Source organism: Capricornis sumatraensis, chromosome 4 (genome assembly GCF_032405125.1).
Source record: "Capricornis sumatraensis isolate serow.1 chromosome 4, serow.2, whole genome shotgun sequence".
NCBI classification, from domain to species: domain Eukaryota; kingdom Metazoa; phylum Chordata; class Mammalia; order Artiodactyla; family Bovidae; genus Capricornis; species Capricornis sumatraensis.
Window position 1 is genome coordinate 37,558,184 of NC_091072.1, and position 25,952 is coordinate 37,584,135.

The 25,952-nt window shown below is 41.2% G+C and overlaps 1 protein-coding gene across 1 annotated transcript in view; it reads left to right on the forward strand.

The window, feature by feature from the left end:
- Positions 1 to 4,924: 4,924 nt before the first annotated feature.
- Positions 4,925 to 25,952, forward strand: part of ASB5 (ankyrin repeat and SOCS box containing 5) — a 37,660-nt gene continuing 16,632 nt past the window's right edge. The window contains exon 1 of the mRNA XM_068971806.1: positions 4,925 to 5,120. Within this exon, the coding sequence (XP_068827907.1) occupies positions 4,925 to 5,120 (196 nt within the window). The remainder of the gene's footprint in view (positions 5,121 to 25,952) is intronic.

The window sequence follows — 25,952 nt, forward strand, 5'->3', positions numbered from 1 at the left end:
TTTTATTGTTCAACTGCATTATGTTTTATAAATATCCCAGTTTGTTTATCCACTTCCTATTGATGGACACTTGGATTATTTCCAGTTTTGATTCCTATGAATATATTTATTTTGAACACTTTTTAAGGATTCATTCATATCTTTTGCATTTTATTTCACATGGAAAATGATAGGGCATTTATATTGAAATTTAGGGCATCTGTATGTTATTGGATATTCTTACACCTCATTACACACCAAGCTACACCTTCCAACCTCATCTTCATTAGTTTGTTTCAGTTGCCATATTTTTGGTTTTTTTTTAATTAATTTATTCAACAGATTTTTATAAAGCACCACTTAGTATATGCTAGACACTGTTCCAAATACTTTTAAACAGTAACGTATATTATAGTCCTGACAACCAGTTGAAGTAGTTATTAATATTCACATAAAAATAATATATTAATGAATAAAAAGTCAACTAGAGCCTTAAGATTTCTACCAGAGAAGAGGATCATATTTCTTTAAAAAAGAAAACAATGAAATCATGATTTCAATAGGGTCACTCTATTTCCCCTACATAAAAAATATTTATGCTAAGATTTAACAACTGGAAAGCACTAGAAACAGGCAATTTTTATTATATCCTCTTGACATGTTTAGTATAACAATTTGAATCAATGCTGTAGTTAAGTCAAAACGATTTAGCCTCATTATCTCTGGAAATTTATAGACTAATCTGGCCATATTTGAAACTTATTATGATAGTTGACATTTGAATGACATGAAATTAAGTCTCGAAAACACATCACACACACAGTGTCAACTCATGCATGTAGTACTCGGGATGCTAAAGGAAGCTGAAAGAGAGACTTGAAATAGGAAAGTTCAGGGTCCCAGGGAGTGGTCTTATCTCTGACACCTGTGTGGTGGAGGGAGCAGAGATCATACCCAGAAAGGTGCCTGAAAGAGGAAGCCCAGGAGCTTTTGTTTTCTTTGTTTTTTGTTTGAAAGATGCTCTGAGGATCACCCCAGGTCTCGGATGTCCTAAAGTTCCTCCTCCATTAACCTACGGAATAGCGAGCTGAAGCTCACCAGTGATGCCCCCTGTCCTTTTCTTGGTCCTCATTCTCTTTGCTTTTCCTCAGTCATTTGACCCTGTTTTGAGCACTCGGCGTGGTTTTCAGTGTACTGCATCTCGATTGCCCTATTCTCTGCCCCCCTATCTGCTTCCTCTCTGCTGTTTCAGTGGGAGCTGCTCACCAGCTTTGAACAATCCAGAAGTATTAGCCCAGCCACCAAACAATCCCCTTTTCCTTGGCTCCCAGGTATCAAGCACACACGAGATTCCATCTCATGGAGTCATCAGAGCCTGGCTGGCTCACCCCCTGATTTAGACGCTAATTTAGGTACCTGATTAAATGCAGTCTTTGTCTGACCTCTCTGCTGTGTGTGCGCTTCTGTGTGACTCTGTCTCACTCTCCATATGCACAAATCGTACTTGCTTGTTCCCACAGTAAGTGCTTAAAAATAGAAAATACGGGCAGTAACTTGAGCACCTATTTTAGAGTCATAACTGGGTTCAAATAGTGCTGTTGCTCAGATGGACGTTTTATAGGTCACCAAAGCTCCCAGAACTCCTCTTTCTTCATCTTTTAAAATGTAAATGACTATAATAGATACTCCTCTGGGATAGAATAAGATCGTAAATGAGGAGGTTTGCATAAAACATGTGGCTGATAGTAAACTCTCAATAAATGATTTCTCCCTGTGTTTTAACTCTCCTCCCATTCTAGTAACAGAATTGTTGAGCTCAGTTTCAGTTTGATTGATCAAAACTGACATGATTAGATGGGTTAGGATATGCTAGCTAATCACCTGCCTCACTCGACCACATCCTCTGAACATGGTAAGTGATAAAAGTATTTATCTCAATAAATCACGTAAATTACTAATCAATATGTTGTTTTTTAAGAAAACATGAGTGCCAGGAAAAGGACACGTGTCCTTTAGATGCTAATAAAGTATCAATGACTTATGGTGTTGCTTGGAAGGAGCTATAATGTAAAAAATACAGCATCTAGTTTATATTTGATGAGTTCCCTTACTATGAGCTTTTCTATTTAGCTTTAATTTCTATTTAGTGATTAATAGAAATAGAGATGGTAAAAGTTGCCAAAGGAGAGTTTATACTAACAAAAGAAAGGTGGGAAATCAAGGAATTCATTAAAATGAAGCATGACATCTTGACATAAGTCCTAGATATTGGAGAGTTAGTATTTTCCTACTAGTAAAAACTGTAGGGAGTTAAACTGAATGTTCCAATGATAGCAGCCTTATTGAAATAAAGTGCTCCTCAGCCCCAAAGAATCCAGTCCCCTGATGAGCTGATGTGGAGATAATTATTTATAATAGCACTTACTGGTAGACAGGAAGGAGTGAAACCTGAGAAGACACTGAGGCATGACTCAGGTGGGTTTTATTTCTGATTCCACAGCACGGAAGTGGGTGCAGGTGACTCAGAGCGCTGTGATGGCCCAGCTGTCCCCGGGCATGCCTCCCCGTGCCAGGGGGAAGACTAGCGGGAGGGTCACCCTCCACAGTCTCACAGTCAGTTACTCCACCGTCAAGAGTCTGCAGTTCATTTTCATCGCTTCCCAAAGCACATGTGGAACGCGCCACAGGGGCCCATGGACAGCCACTTAGTCTTGTTCTCTGCCTCTGAAAACAAGACCAGGGGGCTTTCCCATAAGGAGGGCTGTGGCGGCTTTCTAATACATTGACCTAATTTACTTTTCTGGGAACCACTCAGTCCCTGGGGAAAGGAGAAGCCTGCTTTGTTGGCACATTTATTTTACAGCTACACCTCCTTTGTCTTAGGGATGTTTTGTGTACGTCAGTGCAACCGGATAAGACACGCAGCATAAAAAAGCCTGCGACACTGCCCAGCACGACCCGTCATTGACACACTTGTTTATTCCAAAATGAGCCACTTCTGTTCTCTTATGTCTTTGTTATTATTTGTGATTTTGGAATGTCTCAGAAGAATCAGGAAGCAATACAACAATGAACAGGCGTCAAGCCAGGTCATATTTTTAATGATATGTCATATTGTATCTCGGCATATTATTTTTTACTTAAATGCCGAAATACTGCCACTCTACATTACTGTTCTTAATAATTTACTCTATTTTGCTTTTTAAAATATAGCTTACTTAAGGATTCCCTTATAAACAGTGGCATTTTATTTCTAAGCTAAATAAGATAGGGTTTAACTGATGTTGAAGCTGAAACTCCAATACTTTGGCCACCTGATGTGAAGAGCTGACTCATTTGAAAAGACCCTGATGCTGGGAAAGATAGGGGCAGGAGGAGAAGGGGACCACAGAGGATGAGATGGCTGGATGGCATCACAGACTCAATGGACATGGGTTTGGGTAGACTCTGGGAGTTGGTGATGGACAGGGAGGCCTGGTGTGCTGCTGTTCATGGGGTTGCCAAGAGTCGGATACGACTGAGTGGCTGAATTGAACTGAACTAACAAAGATTGTGTGGAGAAGGCAATGGCACCCCACTCCAGTACTCTTGCCTGGAAAATCCCATGGGTGGAGGAGCCTGGTAGGCTGCAGTTCATGGGGTCGCTAAGAGTCGGACACAACTGAGTGACTTCACTTTCACTTTTCACTTTCATGCATTGGAGAAGGAAATGCCAACCCACTCCAGTGTTCTTGCCTGGAGAATCCCAGAGATGGGGAGCCTGGTGGGCTGCCGTCTGTGAGGTCGCACAGAGTTGGACAAAACTGAAGCGACTTAGCAGCAGCAGCAGCAACAACAAAGATTGTCAGCCTAAAAAAATATATTTTTGCTTGGTTTGCGAGAGTAAAGATGAAGCACTTCCATTTGAAACTCTCTGGATACAGTGCCTCCTCCAGGAAGCCTTTGAACTCTTTCCTGCCAGGACCAGACCCTTCCTCTTTATGTTGCTCTGTCCTCACTTGTATTTTATCTCATTTCTCTTTCCTCCTCTAGACTCTGAGTTCTTTGTGGCTGTGACATTCTCTGCCTCTCCAGCATCCAGCTAAATGCTCGACACGTAGCAGGTGCTTGAAGCGTGTTCAGTGGATGAATAAATAGCCTAAAGTTATGACCCTGTCGCTTTCCAGTCTATCCACTTATACATTTTTTTTTTCCTGACAATGACGGAAGCCACATAATTGGCTAATTTGATGAGCGGTCATTAAATCCACAAGTCATTAACTATTCGATAATTTAGCTCACAGTCTACAAATAGGACCATTTCGAAGGTTTAAAGTGATGGACTTCATTTTACCTTGATATCATGTGTTTCGCTTACATTCACACCAGGAACCCCTTACCCAAAGCCTTCAAAGCTCTCAGGACAATTATTTCCTCCCCTAAAACTAAGCCGCCTGGCTAGCTCCGTTGATAAAGCAGGTGGGTTCGATCCCTGGCTCAGGAAGATCTCCCTGAGAAGGGAATGGCAACCCACTGGAATATTCTTGCCTGGAGAATCCCATGGACAGAGGAGCCTGGTGGGCTACAATCCATGGGGTTGCAAAAAGTCCGACATGACTGAGCGACTAAACAACAGACAACAAAAAGGAAACACTCTGTACATTAACGTCAATACCTGGATTTTGAAACTCAGAGCAGGGAGATGGGGGGTCATCTTATACCCAGCTCGGAAAGTCAGGCGTCTCAGAACCCGGCACGTGTTGCCGCCGCTCCCCCGGAATATTGTCAGACCAATAGGCGTGTGCGAGGCACTTTTATGGACAGTATAAATATTTTGAGCTGGAGGCATCGCCACCAGCTGATATTTTCTTTCCTTAGGACCAGCTGTTCAGGAGCATCCCGGACCGGAGCCAAGCACATTCAGGACTTGGATCTGACCCGGCCCGGCGGCCCAGCCTGCGCAGCGATGTCGGTGGTGGAGGAAAACCGGCCGTTCGCCCAGCAGCTCTCCAATGTCTACTTCACCATCCTCTCCCTTTTCTGCTTCAAGCTCTTTGTGAAAATCAGCCTGGCCATCCTCAGCCACTTCTACATAGTGAAAGGCAACCGCAAGGAAGCAGCTCGGATAGCGGCCGAGTTTTACGGAGTAACCCAAGGACGAGGTATGTGTCCGGCCTGCGCTCTGGTTTCACGCCGACTTTATCTTTCATCCACAACCCAAGAAAACACCCCAGGTTTCCTCCTCTAGGGACCGACTCAAAGTGACTGTTTTGCCAGCTTCTCATCATGGAAAATATTTAAGTCACTTCCTGGCCTCAGAAAAAATAAAATAAAATAAAATAAAATTCCTTTTTTGGGTTTAATGAAATCGAGGTATGGTTGCAAAATAACCTAATGGGAACATACTCTAGGGTAGATGTTTTCTTAATCATAAATATTTTTAAACTTTTAACGTTTCACTTGCCAAGCCATACTTTTACAGGGTTCAACTGCTGATTGCACTTTAATTGTCCTTAATATACCCGACTTTTTATGATTTTTTAAATCAAATCTTTAGGAATATGTAAAATGATTGTTACAGGAGAAGATTTGAAGGTTTTGTTTGTTTTTCACAGTTTTTATTTGACTGAGATTAGCTAATTCATTATAAAGTAAAGCACACTGTGGAAAACACTAAGATTTACGGCATGGGTTTTCCTGATGGAATTTTTGTCACTTTGCTCAATTTGTAAGAAATTGATTACAAAAGGACAGGAACATGAATGAACAAATGTTGTATGTATGCAGCCAAGTACATCCATCTATATTTCTTAGAAGAAATTGAAATTTGAAATTAAGTGAGAAACAATCATTTAACCATAGACTTGAAAGGTTGTAAAGCAATTTACATTCTATTGGACTGCTATTTTGCACAACAAAAGCAATTCTTATGGTGGGCTTCAAGGTGACATTTCAATTTCTTAAAGTCTTGATTATTTCTGGTTTGAAAATCAGGCAAGCATGCACTTTTAGAGCCCCAAATATCTCTAAAGTAACTTAAATTTTTGTAATCAAAATATACTACCACATAATTAGAGAATGTATTTTTTAAAAAGAATGCTTAGAATAGAAAGCTCGTATCTGCTTTTCTTTATTTTTCAATTTGTGGAATAACTTATTTTAAAAATCTAGATGACTCTGTAGGTATATGTAAAATTGAACAAAGGTAGAAAATACTTTTTGGTGTATGTGGTAGATAAGGAATACATTTTCCCCCCAAGGAAGATCGTTCTTATGCAAAATGAGAAAGTTATGTGTTCGTTCAAAGTGAGGAAAATCTAAATGCCAGACAAGGAAGGTGGGCTCTAGAGGAAACAGGCAACATTTTATCTTTCACCCACCAGCTCAGAAAAGGGATAACTGTTTAAATGTGGTATATACCATGTTGGTAAAGGGAATATTCTGTTTTAAAAAACTAGCAAACATAAGAGATTAGATTTTAAAGTAAACCTAGTGTTTTTATATATAAAACTAAATAGATGACGCAGGCATAAGGTGATAAAGTTTATGGTCACGGGAAGCCCGTAACTCATTACTTGATAATCAAATCCCATCTACATGTTATGAGAACTGCTGTACACAAGAACTGAAATATTGGCTAGAAATCTTACATTTTTCATGAATTGACAAGGGTTTAGAGGAAGCTTTGAAATCTCCTTTTGAGCTTATTTACAAATGAAAGAAACGCTTGTTCCCTCTTTAGCCTGATCTCAGTCTGCTCACGCTGGGAAGCCCCCCCGGGAAGCTGGGAAAGGGCTTCCATGTTCCCATCTGTTTTGATGAGTTTGTGTTAAGATATATTAGAACTCTAGGATTATATTCCAAAAAGGAGAGAAAGAAATTAACACTCACTAATAGAAAATACTTTTTCTGGGAATATAAATGGGGAACATCAAAATTTCAAATCTGTTATATGTTGTTTATAATTTTGTACCTGTTTACAAGATTCTCACTTCCTATAGCTTGCATTCACATATATGTAGACCAATACAATATATTATAATTTGTATTCAGTGTAAGAATAATCAGTCTCCAATTTTATTTTAATGTTAGGACAGTGAGGAACCTTACAAACTCTTGGTCTACCTCTAAGAATTAATTCTTCCTTGCCTAGGAAGAAATTATACTGTTTTAATATAGGTTTTTCTTTTATTACTATGATTAAACTATCTTTATTGTGTTTATGTTTTTATCATTAACCAATCAGGCTTAATTATCTTTGCTTAATCTAGCAATTTCCTCCTTCCTAGGAAAGATTATCACCTTCGTTCCACTCTGAGTTAGGTTTCTCGTTCCTACTTTCAAGACTTAGCCAGATTGTTCCCCAACATTTCTGATGGGGAGCTGCCAAATTCCATGAAATATGAGATGGTGTGTGTATTTTCATGTCTTCCATAATCACGGAAGACCCTGTTGACAACAGTCTGGATGTCCTCCCAGTGAGCAATAGTTCTTTGGTAGGAAATAAAAGAAACTCTGTCTTCCCAGATACTGTTGCAAATCAGCTCATTGTTTTAGACAAATAAGGGGTGATCTTTCTTAATGTACTCTCCAATCAGGCTGGAGACCTGGTAGGATCAGGTAAGAATACCAAAAAGCAACATGGTAACTAAAATTGCTTAAGACTGTTTCCTTGTTGATCCCTTTGCTTTTCCAATAAGCCATAGAAATCTGACTTTTCACTCTTTTACCAGCTGCGCCATCATACTGGAGGGACTTCTCAGGCTTTTCTATGTAACTATTTCTCCATAAGGTTCTTGCTGTTAAATGTCCTGATGACAGTCTCCACATATCCGAGCTCTAGTCTATTTTTAAAGCCAGTACTTTACTTTGAGGCTGATTCAGTGAAACTAACAGAAGTTGAAAGGTGTCTCCAGCTGTTACATCAGACAGTACAGAGAGCAAGTGAGATGTTGGGGAGAATGCCGATTTTATGAAATCCCTCTAAAGGTGTGGAAGAAGCATGTGCCACTGACACCTGGAGAAACAGCTAAGGGTCTACCTTTCAAGTTCTGTCTTAGGCTCTTAGAAGAGTTCAGTATTTTAACCTACATGTAGACAAGGTCAGTTCTAAGTACCTGTTTATTGAGCACCCTGGTATCAAGGCATTGGAGAAAAAGGATATAAAAAAGGCAAAATGTACTGTTCCCAACTGTAAGCAGATTATTCTAATTAAGGAGATATCTGTTGTTCAGTCACTAAGTTGTGTCTGACTCTTTGAGACCCCATGGACTACAGCATGCCAGGCTCCCCTGTCCTTCGGTATTATATATAATAATTACTTTCCCGATACACTAAATACCAAATGAGCCTAAAGCATGGAAAGGTCAATTTCAGATTTGGACCTTCAGAGATATTTTCATGGAGGATGAAGATCTTGAGTTGACTTCCAGGAACCCAGAAGGGAGCAGAGACAGGAGTTAGGGTGCACATATGATGTTAAGAGACAGTAGATTTGCCTGGAGTTAAAGGTTCATGCAATAGAAAAAATGATAATAAATTGGGCACAGATATGAAAGAATTTGAATAGCAGCTAAGCAATTTCAACTTAACTTTGGCAGCAGTAGGAGTTGCTGGGAGTGTCTGGTATGAGGGAAGTTTGGAAAACATATAAAATGCTAATGTAAGGTCAGTTTACACAGTAGTGGTCTTTGGAGTTGGGTAAGGGGACAGGGTTGAGGTTGGTAGATCAGGTAAACCCTGCAATCAGGAGATGAGGCCCTAGATTTTCTGGTGGTGGAGGTGGTCTGAATGGAAAGAAAAGAATGACAACAAAAAATAAACAAAAGAAGAAATGAATGAACCTGATGGTACCTTTAAATACACCAGCGGAGAGAGTAGTGGTTACCTTAGGGTCTCCCAGAATTAGACAGTGACATACCTAAAGGAAAAGTCTGTCAATCAGAGGAACTAATTACCTACCCATGTAGGTCTGCAGTTCCCAGGTAATGCCACCCCTGACAGCTGGGTCCTCAGCTGCCTGGCAAGTCTGATGGGTCACCTTTTCTAGTGTGAAATGTCAGGGTGAGTCGGGAAATCATAGCTCTAGACTCTGAATTCCTGTCTTGTCTTTGATTTATTTACTGTTTATTCCCTTTGTTTCACTTTTTCGTCACCAAGTAACCTTCGGGTTGTGACTTGGCTCCCCCTCTGCCTCTGTCCACAGAGAGAGAATGTTCTGGCTTGCCCTGGGAGGGTTTCAGTCCATCTGACATTTATGGTTCTCGTGGTAAATTAATATGTTTGCATCTTGACATCACTCTTTGGTGCTCTGTGCTCTTTGAGTTGTAAGTCCACCTCCGAGATGTGACTTTGCTCCAGCTTTGCCGACAGATCAGGTTTCCAAGCCTGCAAGGCCATGGACCAAATTTGAGAGTGTGGAAAATTCATCGAGGTAATGACTCCATGAGGCTGCCTGAAAAACAATCTCGTGACACCCAGCCTCCTCAGCACTCCTTTGATAGTTGAGGCTTGATATAGAATATAGAATGTATGAGGAATAGTCTGGTAGAAAATTTGTGCTTGAGATTTCAGAAATTTGGTTTCAGGGTTGCCATTAAGCATGCAGTTGTTTTTTTGTTTTGTTCTGTTTTTTTCTTTTTTTTTTTCCAGTGAGTCTATTGTTGACACTTGGAAATAGGATATAGGGTAAACGTGCACTCTGAGTCGAGTCAATGAGAAAGGACTTATCATTTTGGAGAACATTGGAACCTGGGTAGGAAAAGCAGCTAGAACTTTGTATGATGTAACTTTTTTCTCCATCAATAGAATCCATCTCAGGTTTAAAAACAACTTAAGGGATTTAACTTTACGGCTGATGCCAGCAAGGGCAACAGGCATGCCCATTATACCTGTTCCCCAGGAACAACTTGTTTCCTGTGAGTTTTGGTGCTACTGTATTGATTGTGAGATTAGTTATGTTGGGAACATTTCTCAGAATCTCAGCATTGAAAAATGTCAAGCCAACCTGTAGGCTCAGTTCTTTTATAGTGCTCATTGTATAAAGGTATAAAAATACCTTGAAGATGTGAGAGTCTGGGGATACATTTTCTATACTTAATGGAAAATCACCAGATAAGAATAACTGAAATAAATAGAACAGTTCTTCTATGGCAAGAAACATGACGTTATAATCAAAATTGCTACCAAAAAGGTTTTTAAGAGACTTTCATTTTGCCCACATTTCTACTTTTTTTTTTTTTGGAAATGCCAGAGCACTTTTTTTGGAAGGGACGAATATAATACTGTGAATTTAAACAGGAATCTGAGAACAAAGTTTCCAGGGTGCAAAAGGCTTTGTCATATTTTAATGTATTAATATTTTTCCTCTCCTCTGTATTTGGAGAAATGCTTAGATTTTTGGAATTAAAGAATGCAGCATAGCTCATTATTGCTTAGGAGGGGACTGGTTTCCTGGGAATATTCTTCCATACCTTTTACTTGTGTGTATTCTGTATCAAAGGCACAGTGCTAGGCATTAAGGATGAAATATACGGACAAATCACTGTCTGTCTCTAAAGGTATGTATGGTCTAGTGAGAGAGACAAACTGATGACCAAGTAATTTGCTGATTTGCACGGTTGAAGGAGTGCTCGGGGAGCACTGAGGAGAGAGTGTGGAGATAAGAAGGTTCTGCCTGGGGTTCGTCAGGTAAACAAAAGCTGTGCTAACCACAGGCATCTTCTCTCCATCATCATGCATGCGTCCTCATTCATCATGCTCCAGAGCTTCCCAGTTCCCAATCAGCCCTCCCCGCTCACCTTTTCATCTCTCAACCTATTATTACCTCTAACTCATATGTGTGTATGTTAGTTGCTCAGTCATGTCCAACTCTTTTCAACCCCGTGGGCTATAGCCCACCAGGCTCCTCTGTCCATGGAATTCTCCAGCAAGAATACTGGAGTGGATTGCCATTTCCTTCTCCAGGGGATTTTCTCAACCAAGGGATTGATTCCAGGTCTCCCACATCTCTTCAAGCAGATTCTTTATCGTCTGAGCCACCAGGGAAGCCCTCTAATTCATCTATCTCCTGCCTAAATCTTTACCTGTAAGGGTGCACAGTTTTATTGCCAAAAGAATTTTTTTAGACAAGAGCCAGTGTGCTTATTGCTTATCTGTTAAGCCTTTTGAAGAATAAAAAGTATGTTGCTGAACAATTTAAAATTGAAATTTGTATATAGGCGGCATGGTTATAGTCAACTCTAAAAATTTTATATAATAACTATAGTTAAAGAATGAAAACTAGGTCTAGACCTTCTGCTTTTCAATTTGCACTCTCTTTTAGAGGATGGTAAATTATGAAAATAAGCTACTTTTCTTATTAGTTGACATAACTGATACAATTTTGAATTTAATTCAGTTCAGTAAACACTTGAATACCTGCTCTGCTCCTGGCACCATATTATGTGCTATGTGCTCATGGATGAATGCATATAGGTGTATATATGTGGCTGTACATACATGTATTTAACACATAGAGTGTACGAGTTGCTTTTGAGTCATAGGAAACTTGGATCAGTGGAGCCAAACTTTGTCCATGTAATACCAGCAAACAGCAAGCACATAGGAAATTCATAAAGTGCTACACTGAACAACGTCAAGTTCTGAAATGAATGTTCCCTAAGGAAGTCCGTTGAGAGTATCAGATCCTAAAGAAGGTGGAGCTGAAGGAAAAGCTTCAGAAGCAGAACATACCTGGTTATGTATAAGTGCTGATGGAACCAAGCTGCATGTAAAGAAAAAAAAAAAAAAAAAGAACTTTTAGATGTGGAACTGAGCAAGCCTGGTTCGTGGGGCCAGAGGCTGAAGGATAAATATTTGCTAAGAGAAAGAGTCAGTGCCAAAGTGAAAAATACATGTATCCTCAGATTGCATGTCCTAAAGTCAAAAGTTCTATTACAGGTTTTCCAATGGATTCAGCCCCTGACTCATGAGGGAAACCAGCACCACCATGAGTACTTTTATAAAATCCCAGGTGTAATGAGTCAACATGTTATTACGTGTGGTCCGTGAACTACGTCTCAGAGGTTGAATACCTCCTGGGTGCCAAATCAGCTCTGCACATCCTCAGAATGGACCCACGGAGGCTCCTGGACTCCTGCTTCATCTCAGCACAGGAAGCTCATTTTCTAACCTGGGGAAGAGAGAGGAAAGTTGATCCCCGGTGACAGGCCACGCCATTGAAAGCAAGGGGGGTTATTTGGAATGCCTCTTCTTCCGAAACCACCATCAAATAGTTTCTTAAAGGAAGAAAGTGTCCACTCACAGCCTATGGAGAACTTTTGGCATTTCTTCTTCACCAGCTGCACAAAGAACAAATCCTTCATTCTTCCCACCCTTCTCACAGCAATGCTACAAAGCGGACCATTGGCTTTTCAGATTGGAAACACCCCAAGAATATCAGGTCATGAGAGGGGAGGCTTAAGGAGTCTAAAAACTGTTCAACTGTTAGCACTTCCAGGTGGCCTGTAGTTAAACAAGCATACTCTGTGACATGCAGGTTAAGGAGGACATGTAATGGTTAGAATGGTCTCGTTTCTCAATCCTGTAATTCTTCATGGACAACTGGGGGACAAGATTTTTAAAATCAGTCCTCTAAGAAGATTTAGGAGATTTTTAGAAGAGCCTCAATGACTGAGAGGCTAGGGCAATGTGAAGGGACAGGTTCCCATGGCCCCTTTTCCTTCGTGAACAGAACCGCTTGACTTTTATGAATCTTCAGATGTTGGACTGCAAGAAGAATTTTTGTTTAATGTTTAAACTGTCCCATTTTATTTAAAATATGATGTGAGTTAACACACATCAACTTCACTTTCACTTTTCACTTTCATGCATTGTGAAAGGAAATGGCAACCCACTCCAGTGTTCTTGCCTGGAGAATCCCAGGGACAGGGAAGCCTGGTGGGCTGCCGTCTATGAGGTCGCACAGAGTTGGACACAACTGAAGCGACTTAGCAGCAGCAGCAGCAACACACATCTTTACAGACCCTAACCACTCTATAAAATGAGTCATAACTGAGTATCCATCCAACATTCTTTCCTAGGGATTAGAACAACAGAAAACATTTGGGGCCCGTCAGGAATGGGCATAAGTATGTCCAATGGCACGAGGTCATCCTGTCTCCATCAGAGGAGCTAAAATTTCCATGTCACCATCACCCCTACTGACCAAAACAGAAACATTCAGAAATACATACACTCTTTCCAGAAAGCTTACGGTCTTAAGTTATGGGCAGAGCACAAACAAACTGACATTTAATACGGAAATGCCATTGATGTTCTTAAATAGCAACATCAGTGCATCTCTGTCATCAAGTGTGCAGCTTGATTTAAATGAAAACTGACAAGGATGCAGTTAAAATTGAGGCTGGTACATTGAAAATCTGTTCTTTCCCATCATAACGCTGCAGCGAGTTGATTAAAGCAGGTAGTCCGCCTTCAAAATGCTAACAGATGATCTTCTAAAGAGTTCTCAGCACCCGGAGACAGGATAGCAGTTAAATAATGAGCATATAAGTCATGATGACTCTATGAGTGAATCCCTCAGGAACAACCAAACACATCCTTGATTAACCACTGAGAAGATTGATGAGCCCTTCTGTTTTCCAAATTCTGCCTCCTTCACTAGAGAAATGACGATCCCCATCATCCATCAAGTCAAAGTAGTAAGTAATCTAGGGAATGAAATGGTGCGCCAAAGGAGTTTCTGCATTGAAAGCTTTGTGTCTTATCTCTCTCTTGAGCCACGGTCAGGATGCGGAATTTGGACAGGAAAATGTACCGGTTCTCTTACAGTGCAAGTACCTAGAACCTCATGGGCTTCCCTGATGGCTCAGCAGTGAAGAATCCTCCTGCCAATGCAGGAGGTGTAGGTTCAGTCCCTGGGTTGGGAAGATCTCCTGGAGAAGGAAATGGCAACCCACTCCAGTCTTCTTGCCTGGGAAATTCCATGGACAGAGGATCCTGGCAGGCTACAGTCCATGAGCTCTGAGGTTTTCTCTCTCTCTCTGTTCCCTGTAGTTAGGATGAAATTGCTCATCTGTTAAAATCTAGTAAAGGAATGAAGTTTTATGTATCCTTACCATTACTCAAAGGAAGGAGCAAAACAAGACCGAATTGATTTGGAGAGAATCGCTCCCTGTATAGTGAATGTTAAGCCCTGAAACCATGCTTGCATATCTAATTGGTGTGACCTTCCAGGAACATGAAAGACAGGGAGGTCTGTTTAAGTAAGCTCAATATTTATAGGAAAGCTGCTGCTGTTCTGAAGAAGGAAGTTATAATTTGGGCTTCCTGACCTTTGCATAAATCATATTGCAGACAACACAGTGATTTTGTTGTTATTGTTGAGTCACTGAGTCATGTCCAACTGTTTGCGACCCCAAGGGCTGCAGGACGCCAAGCCTTTAGCTTGTAAGGTGTCTGTGTCATCCATGGGATTTTTCCACTGGCTCTTTCCAAAGAGAATATTAACTATTTAGAAAGTGTTTCATTGCAGCATATGGGATCTAGTTCCCTGACCAGGGATCAAACCTGGGCCCCTTGTTTTGGGAGTGCAGAGTCTTAACCTCTGCATGCCACCAGGAAGAGCGAAGATCCCACTTACCGAAACTGACTCATCACAGCCAAATAAATAGATAAATGTTCTTAAAAATTAAAAAAAAGTATTGAAAATGTAAAATTTCCCCCAACTATAAGCAAAAATGAGAAGTTGGTTATGTGCCCTCAGGATTCAAGCTATTCTTGTTCAGATATTTTTCTCTGGCAGGCTCCACAGAAAAAGCAGGACATTCTGAGCTGTCATGTGGGATCTTAGCCCAGGTGTCGGCAGGTTGGTGAGAATGACGAGGACCTGGAGGGGATGTCGTGGTGTGGGCAGGCTAGTTCACAGTTTTCAATGACTTGCAGACATTTTTTTCCTACTCTCTTATTACCTTGTCTAAGAAACTCCTCTTGACAGAAATTCTTTGAACAGAAATGTTTTCCTGGGCAATCCTGGTCAAATACCTGATTGTGAATATACTGTAGGAAGCCAGGTTTTTCTGGAAGGGTTCTAAGGTTCTTTTGGAAGGGTCCTAAGGTTCTTCTGGAAAGGTCCTAAGGTTCTTCTGGAAGGGTCCTAAGGTTCTCCTGGAAGGGTCCTAAGGTTCTCATGGAAGGGTCCTAAGGTTCTTGTGGAAGGGTCCTAAGGTTCTTGTGGAAGGGTCCTAAGGTTCTTCTGGAAGGGTCCTAAGGTTCTTCTGGAAGTCTCCCACGGTTCTTGTGGAAGGGTTCTAAGGTTCTTCTGGAAGGATGCAGTGGTGTGTAACAGTCACCACACTTCCACTGCTCTGTTATGGCATCCCCCAGAGGAGGGGCCGATGCTTCTGAACCTCCAACATCGCAAAACCCTGGATGTTGACTTCCTCCACTGAACTGTCCTTCTCACGCTTTTATTTTTTCTCTTAATTCCTGGCAGCTGAATAGGGAAGACGAAAAAAAAAAAAAAAGCAATCATGTCAACACTAACACCGAAGAGCTGAGTCAGCCTGTTTAGGAAGCTGGCTTTTTCCCTTTATTTTCTCTGCTTGTTTTTGCTACCAGCTGGTCTCTCCAGGAAGCCAGAAAAACAGCTTTTCACTGGACATGTCTTACAAAAAAGTGTGTTTTTTTTTCTTATGAGGAAAGAGAAAAGTAAACCTTTTTAAAAATGAGTGGACTGTATTTGGGAAGAGGATGCAGAAATTTTTCACAGAATCACTGAATACTTTCAAAGTCTATCAGTATTTAAATTATCTGGGAACCTAGACACATGTTTGCAAAATACCCCTTCAAGAGCTTTTAAGGAACTGTTGTTTCTTTTTTAATTTTATTTTTTAAATTATTTATTTTTAATCGGAGGATAATTGCTTTGTGATGTTGTCTTGATTTCTGAAGTATATCAATATGAATCAGCCATATGTATACATATTTTCCCTCCTTCTTGACCCTCCCTCCCACCTCCCACCCCACTCCACCCCTCTGGGTTGCCGTGGAGACCAGGCTGAGCTCCCAGAGTCATGCAGCCACTTCCCAGCAGCTGTCTGTTTGACATACGGTAGTGCCTATGTCTCGGTACTACTGTCTCAATTCGTCCCACCCTAGAATCATTGCTTCTTTATTAGGCTACTGTAAGGTTTATATGAAGGTGACTAAGCCTCTGCTCAGAAAATGAACCCCAAATAATGACTGAGTCTTCTCTCTTCAGAATGAGAGCATTAAACTGTACATTGTAAATGGGGAACAAAGTGATGATACAAACAGCAGGAATACTGAGCCTGTTGGTTGGGAGTTCTCAGGGGCTAGTGTCCTCCTGCAGCATCTACGATCAGGGTGAGGCTCAAGTCAGAAACCAGCTTTACTCCCGCAAGCTTGGCTGGAATATGTTGATGGACAAAGAACTTTCTCAAATCAGTGTCTTAACAGCCACCCCACAAACTGGAGAGTACATTTCTGAGACTACAGCAGCACGTGGTGACTCTCCCAAATTATCAGAAGGGAGCTCAGGCTAGCCCACTCTTCACAGACACTTAAGGAGTCATGCTTCTGATAGAATACTAGCTATTTCTCTTATGAGATGATGGAGATCCAATTCTCTGTTGTAATATCAGAATCATAACAGTCCAGCAGCAATGCTCTTGAACGTAGGAGCTTTTAGAGGCTTCCCAGGTGGCTCTGATGGTAAAGAACCTGCCTGCCAATGCAGACACTAAGAGACGCAGGTTCTATCCCTAGGTCAGGAAGATCCCCTGGAGGAGGACATGGCAACCTACTCCAGTATTCTTGCTGGAGAATCCCATGGACCGAGGAGCCTGACGGACTATGGTCCATAAGGTGCCAGAGAGTTGGGCATGACTGAAGTGACTTAGCACTCATGCAGGAGCTTTGAAAGCTATGTTTGGAAGTTGGCAAAATACCAATCAAATGTATATATACCAGAGTATGTGCATGGTTTTGCTTCATATGTTGTGTGTAAAACCTACCCTGCCCTTTCTGATGATAATGTCATGCTTTTGGTGTAGTCCACAAAGACTTTCCATACATACGATCCCTTTTCACATCATCACTCTCCCAACTACTGGGGGGTATCACACCCCTTTGTAAGGCATCACCTATTATAAGCCTGCCTCGGCTAGTGGAGTGGCCCCTGTGCGCACTGAGTAAATGTTAATCTGGAGATTCCAGGGGAACAAATGAAGACAGGAACTCCATCCTGTCCAGAAGTCAAATCTATAACTTTAACCCACTCCTCCTTTTTTCTTAATCAGACATACTGTCCCTTTTCCCTGTTTCCTTTTAACCTCATGAGTTGGCATTAGACAAACAAATCCTTTATGTGTATTTTGTTTACTGGGATCCGTTAATGTTTGTTAATATATTCAAGTAGCTTCTTCACCTTGTAGGAACTCAAAAACCTCTTGCCTTTTGGAGAAGAATGCTGCTTGTTTACCTTTTGATTTCTCGCTTTAAGCAAAGGCATTTTTATTCTTAATCTTTTAAACTTTCTGAGCCAGTCTTCAAATGTTATTAAACATTTTCTTCTCCATTCATTTAAAATTGAACATGGTACTTCAAAGTATGTACTGTGAATAGAAAACATACCAGAAACCAGATACCGGAACTGAACTGACAGGGGATCACTCTTTCTGTCTGTAAAGCAGACCAGGAAGTTGTCGGGTCTTAGATGTTGCAGGAAGGAATTTGGCTGATGTAAAACTGTGAATCAATACCTGCTAGAACAAGTCCTCCAGGTTTCAGTTCTTCGCCTTCAGGCCAGTCTGTATGTTACTCTGTGTGTGTGTGTGTGTGTGTGTGTGTGTGTGTGTGTGTGTGTGTGTGTGTGTGTTGTGTCCAACTCTTTGTAACGCCATGGACTGTAACCCACCAGTCTTCTCTGTCCATGGAATTCTCCAGGCCAGAATACTAGAATGGGCAGCCTCCCATCTCCAGGGGATCTTTCCAACCCAGGGGTTGAACCTGCATCTCTTGCATCTCCTGCATTGGCAGGCAGATTCTTTACCCCTGAGCCACCCGGAAAGCCTCTATATCTTACTCCCAGGCCCCAAATTCTTTATTATCTGTTTTAATGGGAAGACCGGGACTCGATCTTTGGGTTGGGAAGATCCCCTGGAGAAGGAAAAGGCTTACCCACTCCAGTATTCTGGTCTGGAGAACTCCATGGACTGTATGGTCCATGAGGTCGCAAAGAGTCAGACACGATTGCGCTACTTTCACTTTTTTAAATTAGCACAGTGGTAGGAATGATAAAAATAAATGGTTAAAAAATCTTGCTTTTGCTTAGGCACTCAACTGGCTTCTTCAGGCACAGGCAGCTAGAGGATTCCAGTAGGAGCAATGATCCGTTTCAGTGTCAGGAACTCCCTTCTCCGTGGTTAAGGCAACAAAAGGGCAAGACGGAGCCGCAGCCCCCAGCGTAGGGTGGCCTCCTGTTTGGAGGTGGATGGGCAAGAACAGACTGCCTCGGGACACCGGGCCACTCTGCCCAGGTGTCTGGGATGTTGCCCTCCCCGGCAAAGTTGAGGCCAGAACGCTTGGGACCCTCGACTTTCTATGCTTTCTGCTCTAAGACCTGCTTCTGCAAGTATATTCAACATGGCAGAAACACGTGTCAGTGTACCCGTTCTTCAATTTTCATGAAAAATATCAAGATAAAGTTCCTCAGCTACTGCCAGCCTCTAAACCCGCCACGAGCACATGGTTAGTGGTGAAGAAACTATTTGTGGCTAGAACTACAGGGAGGAGTGGATTATGTGTAAAATTGTTCTTGCATTGCTCTTGTCCGGATGCATATCAGATTTTCCTCCCAGCAGCTGTTGTCCTCTGACTGGAGAGCACAGGTTGCTGGTTGCATTCCTTGTATGGGTTTGTGGCCTTTTTGAAACTTCACGCTGATGTTTAGTAGCACCAGAACAGTGAGTTAACAAAGTGGGTGAAGAGACGGAAAGGATAAGAAAAGTGTCATTTCATGAGGACAGTAAACACCCCAGTTCTTGGTTGCCTGCCAGGGGCTGTTCTAAACAGGCACAGTTACGTTGTTGTTGCTGTTGTTCAGTCACTCAGTGGTGTCCAACTCTTTGCAACCCCATAGACTGCATGCCAGGCTTCCCTGTCCATCACCATCTCCCAGAGCTTGCTCAAACTCATGTCCATTGAGTCAGTGATGCCATCCAACCATCTCATTCTCTGTTACCCCCTTCTCCTCCTGCCCTCAATCTTTCCCAGCATCAGAGTCTTTTCCAATGAGTTGGATCTTCACATCAGGTGGTCAAGGTATTGGAACTTCAGCATCAGTCCTTCCAATGAATATTCAGGTATAGTCATAGACTCTTTGAATCTCGACAAGAACATGAGGATCTAGGTGCCGTTGGTAATTAGGTCTTGTTTTGCCTTGCTTATTTTATGTTCTCTGGTTTCGATTTGCCCACCTGTGGTTAAGGAGCAACACTGCAGGTTGGGAAAACTCACGCAGGGAGCAGACGGTCTCCTTTTCAGTCCTGCTTTGCTGGTAACACTCCAGGTGACTCCGAGGACACCCCCTACCCTCTCTCGACTTCAGCTTCTTCATCTGCAGAAGGGAGGAGTTAGGCAAGATGGGTGGGTGGGTTTTGGACCTTTTATTTTTAAGCCATTGACTCTGTGTGTGTGTGTGCATGTCAGTCTGGAAGTTCAAATTGTAAAGCTGGTGGAGTGGCAGCAAGACTGTTTGAAGATAGAGCTCACACTTTGCAAACCCACTCGAGGTGGCTCTGCTGAACTCACAGGGCTTTTGAAGCCATTTGTTAGTGGCAGAAGTTGATGGTATCTGAAGTCCACGGGTAGCTCTGAAACACGTAGTGTTTCTTTCACGTTATGTTGACTACTGCTGAATCCTTTTTGTACCGGAGAAGCTTTTAGCACTCAGAACCCAAGCTACTCTGTATGGATGTATCACCCCCATAACCTTACCTGCCTTATTCCAGAGCACGGAGAATGTTCTCAACTGAGCTGTTCAGAACAACTGTTGTGGGTCACCAAATAACGTGAACTACCTGATTTTATAGCAGCAGACCCAGCTCTTTGCTCTTGCAGACAAAGAGACAAACGTTTTCACTTATTCACTCTGCCGGTCACCCAAGGTCATTTGATGCCCACATGATTGACAGTTCTGCCCTCAGCCACGCTGGAGCGCTGCTCCCTCCTCCCACAGTGGGCACTTTCTGTGCTAAGAGAAAGTCCCTGGGTCATCTCTGTGTGTCCCCTGGAGGTGAGCGGTAACCTGTCTGCACACCTAGGAGAGGATCTGAAGCTCTCACAGGGCAGGTATTCAGCAGGTTTAGGCTGTCAGGTGTCGGGGCTGGAGGGGAGGCCCCTAGAGTAAAGGACACCAGGGTGAGAGGAGCCAAGTACCTCCCCGTCTCTTACTGGGGTTCTGTTTTCTGTTAACCTCCTCCTCCAGCTCCCCTGTGTCTCAATGGTAAAGAATCTGCCTACAATGCAGGAGATCCGGGTTCAACCCCTGGTCAAGAAGATCCCCTAGAGAAGGAAGTGACAATCCACTGCAGTATTCTTGCCTGGGAAATCCCATGGACAGAGGAGCCTGGTGGGCTACAGTCCATGGGATCTCGAAAGAGTCAGACATGACTTAGCAACTAAGCAACAACCACCACCACCCCCTCAATATTACAACCTATTTTAGCTAGCCTCTCTTTGTTAATTGGTATCTTCTCGATCAAGAGGTAAACTGTATCAAATAAAAAACAAACAGAACTCATTTAGGAAGTGAAAGTGAAAGTCGCTCAGTTGTGTGCGACTCTTTGCGACCCCATGGACTATACAAGTCCATGGAATTCTCCAGGCCAGAATTCTGGAGTGGGTAGCCTTTCGCTTCTCCAGAGGATCTTCCCAACCCAGGAATGGAACCCAGGTCTCCCGCATTGCAGGCGGATTGTTTACCAGCTAAACCACCAGGGAAGCCCAAGAATACTGGAGTGGGTAGCCTTTCCTCTCTCCAGGAGATCTTCCCAACACAGAAGTTAAAACAGGGTCTCCTGCATTGCAGGCGGATTCTTTACCAACTGAGCTATCAGGGAACTCATTTACAGAATTTAATAAAACACCAAAGCAGAAACCCATGAAACCACCAATGAAGTCAAGAAGTAGAGTGTGCTTGGGACCCGGGAAGCCCTCCAGGTGAACCTTTGTAACCACAACATCTCCGTGTCCCCAAAGAGAGAGTGACTATCTTTGACTGTAATCATTTTCTTACCTTTATAGTTTTCACTCCTCTGAGTGCATCCTAAATTGATAAGGTTTGATTTGGCCTGATATTAAATTTTATGTAAATCGAATCATTCTCTAAGTATTCTTTCATGACTTGCTTTTTTTCACTGAACAGTATGATGGGAAGATTTATTTGTGTATGTGTGAAGTTTATTCATGTTCAGTGCTATAAATTCTATTCCCAGTTTAGGGTAATTAAGAATGATACTGCTATAAATGTCCAGCACTAATCAGTTGATATGGCTCTAGGACAGGAAGTGCCAGGTCAAACAGCATGAATATCTTTGGCTTTTTAAGATAGTGTTACACTGTTTTCCAATATAGTTGTGTCTATAGTGAAACCAGCACCATATAAATTTGTGGTGCTTCCTATTATTGCTAATATTTGGTATTGCCAATATTCTTAATTTTGCCAATCTAGTGAACACACAGGTTTAATTTTCATTTCTCTAGTATTGCCATTTTCATGTTTATTAGCCATCTGTACTTCTCTTTTGTGATGTGCCTTCCAAATATTTTGCTATCCAGTTGATTATGTTGTCTGCTCCTTTTTTCATGGATTTTTAGAAGTTATTTTTATACTCTAACCATTAGATAGAAAATGACGACAATGTGAAGAAGCTCTTTATAAGTATCTTTCATGGCTTGACTTTTTCACTTGTTGGAGGTTTTCCTTTTGGTGAACAGGAGCTCTTAATTTTAAAATAGTCAAATTTAGAAATCTTTTCCATTTTGGTTAATAATTTGTTGTAATTAATTTTTAAGAAATCTTGGTGTATTTCAAGATAATGAAAGTATTTTCCTATATTCTCTTCTTAAAGCTTTCCTTTCCAGTTATCTACTTGGAACTGATTTTTGGAATGATGTAAGTCCAGTTTTTCCTAAGTGGATGCCTAATTATATTCACATCATTTAGTGGAAAGTCAGCCATACATTCTATGATTTACAGTTGCTACAGGGCCCGCTCTGAATAAGTTTAGGGTCTATCATGCCTTTCTATTTGTGAACTTGCCCCACACCTAAACCATGCAATATTAGTTTATATAGCTATAGCAGAAATTTAAAACATAGATCTTACTAAGAAATGGAACTCTACATTCACATTCTTCTCATGTATATTTTGAATATTTACAGAAATTGAGTATACAGAGGACCATAAAGCAAGTCTCAAGAAATTTCAAATGTCTAGTATTATATAGGCCAGAGATTGGCAACCTTCTTCTGCAGAGGATCAGAGAAGAGATGTTTTAGTTACTGTTATGCCATGCAGTCTCAGTTCTGCAGTTATAGTGTTAGAGTAAACACAGATGATGTACAATAGAATGGATTTGATTCTGTTCCAATAATACATTAGTTACCAAAACAGATGATAGGTCAGACTTGGGCCAGGAGTCACAGTGTGCTGACCTCTGATAGAGAACACATCCACTTCTCTCAGTGAAATTAATGTAGAAATCATTAACAGAATGCAGTTAGAGAAACAAAAAGCTCATTATGTTTGGAGACTGAGAAAATATCTTTAAGTAACTCATAGGCCAAGTAATCAAAATTATGAAAAGAATAACACAATCCACTTCCAGAGACTGAGGGGAGAAAATGATAAAGCTGCAGATAGAAATGAATAAAGTAACTTTTTATAAACAAAACTAAAAGATAGTCTATTGAAAAACTAAGATTAGCATACCTCTGTCGGATCAGAGCTACAAATAAATAACAGATGGAATTAGAGACCATAATAACAGATGTTACTGAGATTTTTCAATAAGTAGTTGTTACATAACAACTTAATGCCAACAATTTTGACTATTTGGATGGGATAGACCATTTTCTAAAAAGCACAGTTTATCAAAGCTGATATTTTTGGGTAGTCCAAAAATCACAATATAAATATAATCACTAGTTTTTAAACTTCCTCAAAAAATCTCTAAGAATAGATGATTATATCAATGACTTCTACCAAGCATCGTAGATAATAACAGAAATATTTCTAATAAGTGAACCTTGACAGTAGAGAAACCGAGAGACTAGCCCCTCTCATCCCATGGACTCAGTGCCCTGCTACCTGTGACACTTTTGCTGGGTGTCGCCTTAGTTACCTGCTTCGGAGTCATTCCAAGATAACTCTGGCAGCTTTGTGTGCTTCTGCAAAAGCAAGGTTGGATCTCCTAACAGGACATTATCTTTCTGCTCTGTTTATGGGCCTGGATGTTATTTAAAAACAGGAAACCTTATTATAAGAGACTTCTTAGAAAAATTATTTTTCATGCTAGATTTGTGTTGCTGATATTTCACTTATAATGTTATACAAGATGTTTTCAAAATGTTTAGCTCTCAATGTTAACAAACACTTGAGTTTGGTGGAAATCGCCTGTAAGAACAGCTGAGGGAGAATGATTCCTCCTTGCTTAGTTCCCTGGACAATGGAGACAGGTATATTTTCCTCAATAGAAGCCGTTTACCATGTTTCAGGATCTACGATGAAAAGATGTTTTGTGTGTGCATATGTATTACTGTTTCAAACTATATTTAAGTGGAATTTTTAATTATGCTTTAAGTTTTATAACCATAGCCCCCAAAGTTGGTAAAATTGGGAAGACCTTCTTATATAACATCTATTCTCAAACTCTTATGCACTCAAACTCAGAAAGTATCGTTCACCACAGCATCTAGGCACTGCTGTGTTTTGTAATGACACCAACTGTATTTTTGGTAATTGGGATTTTTCTCTGACCCCTGGCCTCTCCTCACCACTCACTTCCAACTAAGACAGGAGCCATCATGGACCACAAGATGTCACTGTAGGTTTCCCAGCAACCTTTATATAAGAGGTGGATGACCCTTGAAATAAGGATTGACTGTTAGGTAACAGTCCCCTCTATTTTTCCCAAGAAACTTTGATCAAGTTTACCTTCAGACCCCATCTGCCCTTATCCCCATCACTAAGCCGTTAGATGTGGATAATCATGTTTAGAAAAAACACTGAAAAGTAAAATGGAGCAAGAATGGGGCTCAGCAATGACGCTTAAGACTTATAGGTACACATGGCTTTGTAACGAAGCCCACAGCAAGGCAGCCACCAAGAACTGAATAATGGCCTTTTCCAGATGCGACTTTGCAAAGGTGGAAATTTGACGCTAACAGGTAAGGGGGACTCTGCTGTATTTTGGTGATGATTTAAGGTGATGATAGTGTCCTGTAGCTAGTGAACCCTTGGTACCTTAGAGAAAACAGGCATTCTTTTTTTTTTTTTTCTAAGAATAGGATTTTTACATTTTTAAGACATTTAGAAAGGGGAGAGACTACAGATTTTTGCCCCCAAATAAAGGATTTAATCAATTTAGGCGTGGGGGCAGCTTATGAACAGGATGGCTCCTTAGAAAATGAGAACTGCTGACCTGTAGAAGCTGATATATTGGAAATCGTGTTTTTGTGAGATTATGATATAGTAGTTATGACTACAAAGAGCCTACATCTTTTAAAGATACAGACTGAAATATTTGTAGGTGGAAAGACATGATGAGGTTTGCTTCAAAACAATCATAGGAATAGAGATGGGGAGGGACAGGGGCCGACTTTAGGTGAAATGAGACTAACTGTGAGTTGGCAACTGAACCTGGGTGATGGATGGCATGTGTGTTTGAAATATTTTGTGGTTATAATGAGGGAAGGTGTCAACCCCAGTCCAAGCAGAAGTCTGTCATCTTAGTCTTCTTTTCCTGATTGTGGAGGAACTCCAATGATCTAAGTCCCCCAGCTCAGGAACACACCCTCAAAAATCTTTACCTGTTGGTTACGCTTTAACCTCTGACTCATTCATTAGTTTACCTAAATACCACCATTCTGGAGCAGCGAGCTCCTGAAGTTTGTAACTGTGTAAACTTAAACAAAAAAAAGAGTTTACATTTGTCCCCTGGATATAGGTTTTAAAACTGTCAGAACATGATCCAACTTCCTAGTGTTTCAGAATGTCTTGAAAAAGTTTGTTCACACTTAACTGCGGCTCATATGATTATGTAGATTTCTATGATAATCCCTCTTAGATTCCAACTTTCTATTTTGAAGTATCTAAAAGTAATAAGATTTCTCTCCTGCAGAAGCCCGTCCATCTCTATGATGATTTTCAGTGTCCTTCTGCGAAGATTTTTCAACTTTGTTGTTCAGTTGCTAAGTCATGTCCGACTACTTGCAGGCCAGTGGACCGCAGCACGCTAGGGTTCCCTGTCCTTCACTATCTCTTGGACTTTGCTCCAACTCATGTACACTGAGTTAGTGATGCCATCTAACCATCTCATCCTCTGCTGCCCTCTTCTCCTCTTGCCCTCAATCTTTCCCAGCATTGAGGTATTTTCCAGTGAGTCAGTTGTTCGCATCAGGTAGCCAGAGTATCAGAACTTCAGCTTCAGCATCAGTCCTTCCAATGAATATTCAGGGTTGATTTCCTCTAGGATTGACTAGTTTGATTTTTCAACTTTATTTGTCGCTTTATCACTGAGGACTGGTAACCAGACCAAACATAGGTCCTGGTGTTTTCAGATACACTAGCATTGTTAAAACAGGAACAGAATGACTCCTGGGAAGAGACTTGACCTGGTTCACTTTCCACGTCCTTCCTACAAGGTGTAAAATTTCATTTTAGTCTTCGTGGGTAGTAATAGAGT